This window comes from Centruroides sculpturatus, unplaced genomic scaffold, assembly GCF_000671375.1.
Source record: "Centruroides sculpturatus isolate CEXI.00-Female unplaced genomic scaffold, Cexi_2.0 scaffold3393, whole genome shotgun sequence".
NCBI lineage: Eukaryota > Metazoa > Arthropoda > Arachnida > Scorpiones > Buthidae > Centruroides > Centruroides sculpturatus.
In genome coordinates, this window is record NW_019387485.1 from 367 (window position 1) to 9,394 (window position 9,028).

The 9,028-nt window shown below is 27.7% G+C and overlaps 1 protein-coding gene across 1 annotated transcript; it reads right to left on the reverse strand.

Moving 5' to 3' along the window:
• Positions 1 to 1,652: 1,652 nt before the first annotated feature.
• On the reverse strand, positions 1,653 to 6,596 carry LOC111616448 (RWD domain-containing protein 4-like). Its single transcript, XM_023357856.1, has 3 exons — positions 6,551 to 6,596; positions 4,563 to 4,706; positions 1,653 to 2,016 (listed from the first exon to the last, which is right to left on the reverse strand). Exons 2-3 carry the CDS (start codon positions 4,698 to 4,700, stop codon positions 1,828 to 1,830), a joined length of 327 nt encoding a protein of 108 aa, XP_023213624.1. The 5' UTR covers positions 4,701 to 4,706; positions 6,551 to 6,596; the 3' UTR covers positions 1,653 to 1,827.
• Positions 6,597 to 9,028: the final 2,432 nt, after the last annotated feature.

Genomic DNA, 9,028 nt, shown 5'->3' on the forward strand with positions numbered 1-9,028 from the left:
AATTCTGTTAATTCTTTTGGAGAAGGATGGAGAATAATGAGAAATAGTGGAATGTAAAGTATAGCAGTGAATGTTATCAAGGAGGAATGTAAAACATGGAAAAATTGTATGCAATATAACAGGTGAAGTTGTCCTATAATTTTTACATGGAGTTTCTATCCATTGACTACTGACTTTCAAATCTTTACTTAACTTTTCATTTGCTGAAACTTACAACTATTCAGTTTGTGAATAGTATAGTTTGAAGTAGGGTTTCTCAAACAGGATCCCGGTTGTTTTTTTCAACCCGGGAAATTCTCATCCTGAGAAATCCCACAAATTTCTTAAACGTTCACTTTTCTTCTTATTTTGTGTTAAGGTTGAGGAAATTTTGCAAATAGAAAACACAATTAATTAACTCATAAACTGTCAGAATACATTTGTATTTATTAATTTTAAACCTACTTATTAGTTTTTTTAAATTTTTGCTCGTTATGGCATGTCACAAACGGTCAATAATCAATATGTAGCTTATTTATGGCAGGACTCTCAAAATTCTTTATTTGTCAGCACCTAATATCTAGAATAATTGTGTTTAATCTGTCTTAATTTTTAACCATGCCTACTAGTAACTTCAATAACTGTGTAACGCCAGATTGTGCAAATTGGGTCAGAATACAAACGAGTACGAAGTCTGCACGTATGAAGTTTTTCTTCATAAACCTAATTATTAAAGCCAAATGAATTGTTGAATTATCAAGCTATAAGCTTGATGTTTCCATTAAAGAGCTGAAGTAGACAAATCAAGAATACTAGAGGCAAAACAAGTACTACAATCTCAAAAACAAACTAGAAATCTTCCAGGCTACAGGTGGAAAAAACATAACATCCGTCTCCTCTTAAATGATTCCACTCACATCAATTGAATCGGAAAGGGCATTCTCGGTAGCAGGACTTTTCATTACTAAAATAACCAGATTGAGTGATCGGAGTCCTGACTATCTTTGCTTTTTAAAATCTTATTAATACAAAATATTATTGTAAATTTTTATGTTTTATTTAAAAAACAATTACCTTCTAAGTTAGAAGTTTGATCTAAGTTCAATTTTTTAAATTTTCAACTCAATTTAAAACTTTTTTTTTTTTTGGTCGTCGTTGTATGCAGTGTCCAGCAAACATTAATAAATTTTTTCTATTTGTGAAAATTTCTACGTAATTCAAAGGTAATTTTTAATATATATCTTACACAGCATTATTAATATGATTTTGGAGGTTGCAGAATGTATTAAATTACTTTAAAAAATGAAAAATAATTATATCATTTGATTTCTTGATATTTTGTATATCTTAAAAATAATTAATTCTATCCCATGATCCTGGGAAACAGTTCACTATTCCCCAAAATCCCAGGACAAGCAAAAGAATGGGAAATGAGAAACCCTAGTTTGAAGTTACTGTGTCAACTCCATATTGTCATTATAGATTTAAGACTAATCGTTTTACTGTTTGTTTCATTTATCTTAAAACTCTCTTCTTTTGTCCCCTTATAAGTTGATAAATTTTTCAGCATATGAACAATTTAGAGATTCATGATGAAATTTTAATATGTTAAATTATATTGAAAATAACAAATAAGTTCAGAGTAAACAGTAAGAAAATTTCTGTACACAGAATTATTATTTTATAAATATATTTCAGTAAAATTTTGTTTACAGTCTTCCGGTATCATATGATTATTACCAAAATAAACTATGTTAGAACTACTTACATCAATAACGTATTTTTTTAATAATTTTCGTCTAAGAATTAATTTAAATTTTTTAAAACTATACACATTTTGGTTTAGTCTCAGGAATTTGTCGCCTGCGAAGAGCTGACTTTTGGACCGGAACCGATTTGGCTGAGATGTTTCACCACGTCCACCCAGTTCCAACCTCTTGGCAATTCACCATCGGTATTGACTCGATTGGCTAATTTTCTTTTCTGTTGTTTTGTGAGTTTTGGCTTTTTTTCCTTCTTGCTCGAAATCTGTGGTTCCTGAAATAAAATGTTTATTATAATTTTTCAAATTTTCTATAAATTTTATTCTGTTAAAATGTACAATTTTAGAAATGTAAACTTTACAACACATGTTTCTATAAGAGAAACATCCATTATATCAAAGTATATATGAAAAATTGACTATCAACTTTACACATAGAGTAAATGTAAAAATAATGTTTTGATAAATAATTTTGACTTGTCACAAGAAGTAATAATCTTGTAACACCCTAGAAACAGATTGCAAGTATATTTTTGTACTGTCATTGATCAAAATGTACGCTATAGTTCCCTACTTAATTTTAAAGAATTATATACAAACTATAAAGTTTTCACGTCTTGTGAAGTTATTACTTGTATGACCATAAAATATGCCTTGGTTTGACCAACTTTTTCCACTTTATGGTCTACATGTCAATAATATTTTGGTTTACTGGTCAATATATATGTAAAAAACAATGCAGGTTTTGGTTTTCATTTGAACATTCATACAAAAATGCAAAAAAGAAATGTGTGTTCTTCGAATGGACAGGTTTAAGTTTCATCTTTAATTTCTTGGTCACAACTTTTAAATTGCTTATGATTGTGCATCCCATGTGATGAGATGGTAAGGAATCCAAACTCTTCCTTGAGCTGAAACGGCATTACATTTGGTTCCTGTGTGTATCTTTTGCTGTGGAAATGGCAAAAAAAAGGAGTGTGTATCTGAATGAGATTTACAATTTCATTCAGATTATGGTTTTTGCTTTCCAAAGCCATTTTTTTTCCCTACTTTTTTCTTAATGCTATATGGTACTTTGAAGCCTGATAATACCATTCTGACTGATCTGGTGACTGAATGTAATGTTTCTAAATTGGCCAGATGGTTCAAATATCACTTTGGGTACGGATATTTGTGAATGACAGATTTTAATAGGTGTTGATGTTTGAAAGTTCTCCAAAGCCACTAGTGTAACAGTGAAAATGAATTAAACAAATATGCTTTATTTTTATCTGTTTGCTTGCTCATCTCCAAGATGACACCAGTCTGAGTGAATATTTCTTAATGTATTCCCAATGAGTTGAAATTACTCAAACTGCTAGAATGCCTTTATTTCCTTCCTTAACATAAATATAAGCATAAAAACAATATATTTATGATATTTTATGGCACAATGTGAGTGTAATATTTATTTAACTTTTTCTAGTGCCTTCTTGCTTTATGAGATTTGTTTAATATGCCAATTATAAATTGGATCATGCTTGCAATAGGGACAACCAGAAGGTAAAAGACTGGCAGAAATTTTTCATCGAAGTTTTTTATAAAAAATATTGTATGCATCATACCAAGACTGTATCAGAAATGAAAAAATTTTAAAAAGAGCAAATTTATGATGATTTCAAGACAGTAAATGTTAATTATTGAAAAAATTGATGCTAAGCATACAAACAATTTCCAAAAAAGTCAATATATTAAAAAAATCTTTTTACATTTTGTCCTTTCTTCATACTTCAGAGATATAACAGTCTTATAAATACATTGTTTTTTAATTGTATTGTCACCAGAGACAAGATTTTAATGTTTTGCATATTGAGGCAGAGGAGATCTTCCAAATAAAGATCTACTCCATCATAAGACTGTTATATCCAGAAGGTGTAAAGAATGGACAAAATGTAAAGACATTTTTTAATATATTGTCTTTTTAGAAATTGTTTGTGAATATTTAGAGTAACTGCTAATTATGTTTAATAGGACTTATCACAAGAATGAGTAACTGCCAACCCTCAAAACTATTATTAAATGGATATCAATAGAGACTATGACCTAATAAATGACCAAAGAAAGACAGGAAGACCCAAAAAAGTGTTTGACAAAATACGTATATATAAGACCAGAGACATTTTGGTCTAGATTAAAATAAAATGAACTATGTTGCAACAAATTGTATTAGACAACTAGTATATGTGCCCATTTAATTTATTTATTTAAAAAAGTTTCTCTGTGTTCTGTTTTCATAACTTTGTACTATTGATATAATTTCAATTATTGAACATGAAGACAAATAAAAACAAAGTTTAGAATGACACCAAAAATTGAACCAAACCACATCATACCATGCTACCATATTGAAATATAAAATTCAAATTACAATTTTTTTTTATTTTGCACTCTTTCTGCCCTATGGAGGGCCATTTCTCCATGCTCATCATATGTTTGGCTAGACTTCCAATGGGGTGAGTGACCAAGTAGTGAAGGACAGACATTCTGTGAAAATTTTCTGGGATTCATCTGCCCAGGATCAATTCCTGGTCTTACATTTTAACTGCCTTGGCCATCTAGCTGGACAAACTAAAACTAAAGCTAAAAAAATATTATTTCATCTGGTCATCTGCCATTTTCCCACCATGTGACGGAATGATATGCTTCTGTCTAAATAATAATCTTATTATACAGAATATTATAATGTCTGTATTTAATGTTTTAATATAATGTTATTTATATAATTTGTAAGTTTAATTATAAATTCAATTTTAAAATTATAAAACAATTACTCTTTACTTACTGGAGTTTTATCCACTGTTAGTTCTTCATTGCCATTTACATTTGGTAATAGGTTATCTGGCTGCATATCAGTAAATTCTTGAATATTTTCTTTTGCAAATTCAAATAAAGTGTAAGTCATTGCTGTATCCAGCAACATATTAGCCTGTTTAACAATATTTCAAAAATTAAACAAAAAATAATAATAATATGCATAGTTTAGAATTTATTTATATCTTATATATAATACATGAAACTATTAATTTATATTAACCATAATAAAATTATTACATATTTAACATTAATATTGCTTTTATATTTCAAAAGTTAGACATGATATTTTATCTTAATAGTATAAAATGAATAAAGAAAATAGAGTAAAAAAAATCTCTTCTAACTTTATTATTATTATTATTATTTTAAAGCTATTTCTTAGATTTTTATATATAATAAATTTTATCATAACTAAATATATTTTCCACAATAATCAAATGAACATGAAGCAAGACTGTGAACTATATTCTTTACAATATATTGTATATATGTGTACACATATACAAGTGAATAATTAAACTGAAGATCAAATCACAAACATACTATTAAAAATCTAGTGTAAATATAAAACATAATAAAATTAAAATGATCATGACTCATTTATCGCTTCATCATTTTAAACTTAGAATTTTTAACAAATATTAATCTAATCTTTCTTGAATTTACAATTTGCTTTTTACATCAAATATTACATTTATGTAATATATTAAAAACAAAAATTTTAATTAAGAATAATTTATTAAAAGTTAATAGTTTACTATATACATTCACTTTTCAATCTTTAGCTTTTGAAAGGAAGCAACATGTATAATTGGCTGCTTCAAATTTCTTTAAATATTCCATTATTCAGTTTTATTCTTTCAAATAGTTTTTAAACATTTCAGGTTTTATTTTTATATGAACTTAATATATTTATTCCTAAAGATGAATTGTTAAACTTAAAAACACTAACAAGGGGAGGTTATGTTGTGGTCCTCAGGTATTTCAATAATACTGTTTGTGTTAACAGACAGAAGTTCCAAAAACAAACTTTCAAAAAGAAAAAATGTACATTTTTAATAGAAAATAGACAGACAAAATGTATAAACTCATGTAATTTATGAATACAAAAATTTTACATAAAAATTGCATTGATTTGAAAAAGTTCACTCATCAAGACATGAGCCAGCAATCTTGCAAATATGAGTAAAAAAATACTACCTCAAACCATGTGATTTTCAATAAAAGTTCCATAAAATTTACTCATAAGTTACTTGGGATTTTTAATTTTCATTTTCTTGAACACATCTGAGAAATGTGCTTTCTCTTTTGCCCAACAAAGGTTCATACAAGGGCTTAGCCACACAACAATATCATCAAAATCCTGAGGACCTCATCATAACTTCTCCTTATATGAATAAAAAATACATGTGTATTTTATTTAACAAAATTTCAAATAGAGCAGGTATTTAGTTCATATATATAATTCAAAATTTCAGAGTTACTCCAAAATGTATAAAAGATGCTACAGAATTAAATGTAATGAGGAAATTATTGTAACTTAGCATAAAAATGTATAATTATCACGATTTACAAAATTTGACAACATATTTACAGTTTACACATTGGAGTGTATAAACAGAATAAATTAAATTACAATCAAACACTTTTAGCACATTTGTCTGTCATTAGGGTAAGCTTAGAACATCATTACCCTGGTATCACAGAATAAGTGTTAACAATATGAATGCAAATGTTTATACTGTGTTACCATGATAATGATATTCCTACTGTTTCCAGAGTAACAATGTTCCAAGTGTAACCTGATGATGGACAAATGCTCTAAAAGCATTTGATCATAATTAATTTATAAGTTTTGTGTTCCTTTAAAGCAATTTTCTCATTATATTATTTCAAAATGTTTATTGCTAAATAAATTTATATACATAAAAATTTAATATAATGTAAATAAACTACCTCTTTATTTAATCTTGAAATTATTAAGTTTTTGACTTCTGGAAGACTGAAAGTAAAAATAAATTTATTATTTATGATTTCAAATTGTTAATGTATTTGAAAATACTTTCAGAACATAGGAATTTATTAGATAAATACATTTTTAAATAATCCAAAATATTAAAGCACATACAAAGAAAAAAAAAATGTAAAATAAAAAAATATCAGCAGTTTATCAAATTAACGTTTGAAAGTTTAATCATATCAACTTTGGAGCATCGTTAATTTAACCACAAGCAATAAATAATTTTGTTAAAATGAGTGCAGGAAGACATGACATGCTAATGAACACAATTAGAAACCTAATTAGTTTAAGTGTGAAACAAATAAAAAAAATACAAGATATAAAATGATATCCCAAGATAACACTTGACAGAGATGCTATGTTTATTTTTAAACCATATAGATTGTGATTTTGTGATCAATTGTCCAGTCACATGATGGAGTGCTAGTGAGTAGAGTTGAAAGTAAACACGTTTTTAACCCTTTCGGTATTTTTAAGATGGTTGCTGTTAATCTTGTAAGAGAATTATTATGGCATACATTAATTTTAGCAGGTTACTAGATCCTTGCTTTTATCTGCCATAAAAGTAAATTTACCAATAGATCAGAAATGACAAAACTTATTTATTGTATTGCATGTACTGCCTGATTACACATTTCCAAGAAAAATAATCATGGTATCATGAGAAAATTGTCATTGTTAAGCTTTATTTTGTGCAGAATTCATCACCTGGCTCTTTGGACATCAAACATTGACTTCACATGCATATATTCTGAAAATATATCACAGGATTAAAAAATCTCTGAGCAAATGGAATATTTACTAACACATGGTTGATAGATGCCAAATTGTTATCAACACCAAACTATAACAATCTTGCTCACTCAGAACTCCAAGTGAATTGAGCATACTTGGAGTAATGTCACATCCAGTTTCTAAAGTAAATATATTTGAGATGCTAGGTATTTTCCAATCACGAAAGTAAATGCAACCTTAGTAGAATGGAAATCGAATTGTGTCGAAGAAAACGAGCAAGAGAATACAGTGACATTTGGTAAAGTGAATAAATCAATCAACTACCTGTAATTAATTAAACTTAATCAAAAAGTAATTACTATATTCAATTAAAACATAAATTTATTTGAAATTCAAAAAGTTAAATATTTTATTGACATTTTAATTTCAACAATTTATCCATCCATTCTTCCAATTTTGGTAAAAACATTTTCAAAACTTGAATCACACAATGTTTGATGGTGTATGATAAAAGTCCAAGGGGATGTGATATAAAGACTAAAATAAAAAATATCTCATTTTGAGTTTTGTTCTGGTTCCTAGATAAATTTATGTAGAGTTCATTGCCATCATTTTTTAAAACTGCTCTTGATAAATCAATAGTTTGTTAATAATGTTTTCCAGAAGCAGTTTCACAATATAATGTCAACTACTGTTCTTATAAATAAATCAAAATGAATACTTTTATATTAAAAATTATAAAAAGCATCATTAAATATGATAGCATTTCTATTTAACATTGAAAGATATTTTACAGAAATGAGTAAAAACAGCATGTTTGAATAGAAAAAAAAACAAACTGCTTTTCAGGTAATCAAAATGGGATTTTATTTAAAATATTTTTGGTCTTCAGTTTGACCAGCATCAGCCAACTATGACACACGAACCAATTAAAATCTGATTCTATTGCATAGCGAAGTGGAAGCATCAGTAATATCAAATGACTATCTACAGTATCTAACAACAATCATCCAAATAAAGTAGGAAATAGCTTGTACATTCATAACTCATTATATGCTGAGATAAAGAAGATTTCATTCTCTTGATAGTGGATATTTATGAAACAAATATAAACAATATGTCATTAGTGAATAATGAACTGATAATTTAGAACTAGGGACACTATAAAACTGTTCTATTTCAATAGAATTGAGGCAGAACATTGCATTTTTGTATTAAAATTTTTTAAATTAGTATTATTATATATAAATTACCTTTTTCTCCATATAGCCCAAATGCTGATACATGTTTGAATATGTATGAAGGACACGAGTGTTTTTATGGATGTGTATGTAAGAGTGAGAGAAAGTTGTCTGTGTGATCAGAAGAAAATGGTTGCTAGCCACATGAGAAGGCAATCCTTACATTTGTCAGCCATGGAAAGGTAATTCCTGCACTTGCTAGAAAGAAAGAGGCAATCCTTACATTTGCTTGGCATTGAGTGCTTTGTTCTTGTGTGTTGTTTGTTTTTGATATCCATTTTCCATTAGGTGTGCGCACAATGCTTTTTTTTATTTTTGTCTCCTTCATTCTATTAGGTGAACTCAACTGCATCAGAGAGATTAGACATTGTCACTTTCATCCCACTATATCTCAAAAATCAAGTCATGGACCCCTATTTTTTATTATATTTTTGGATT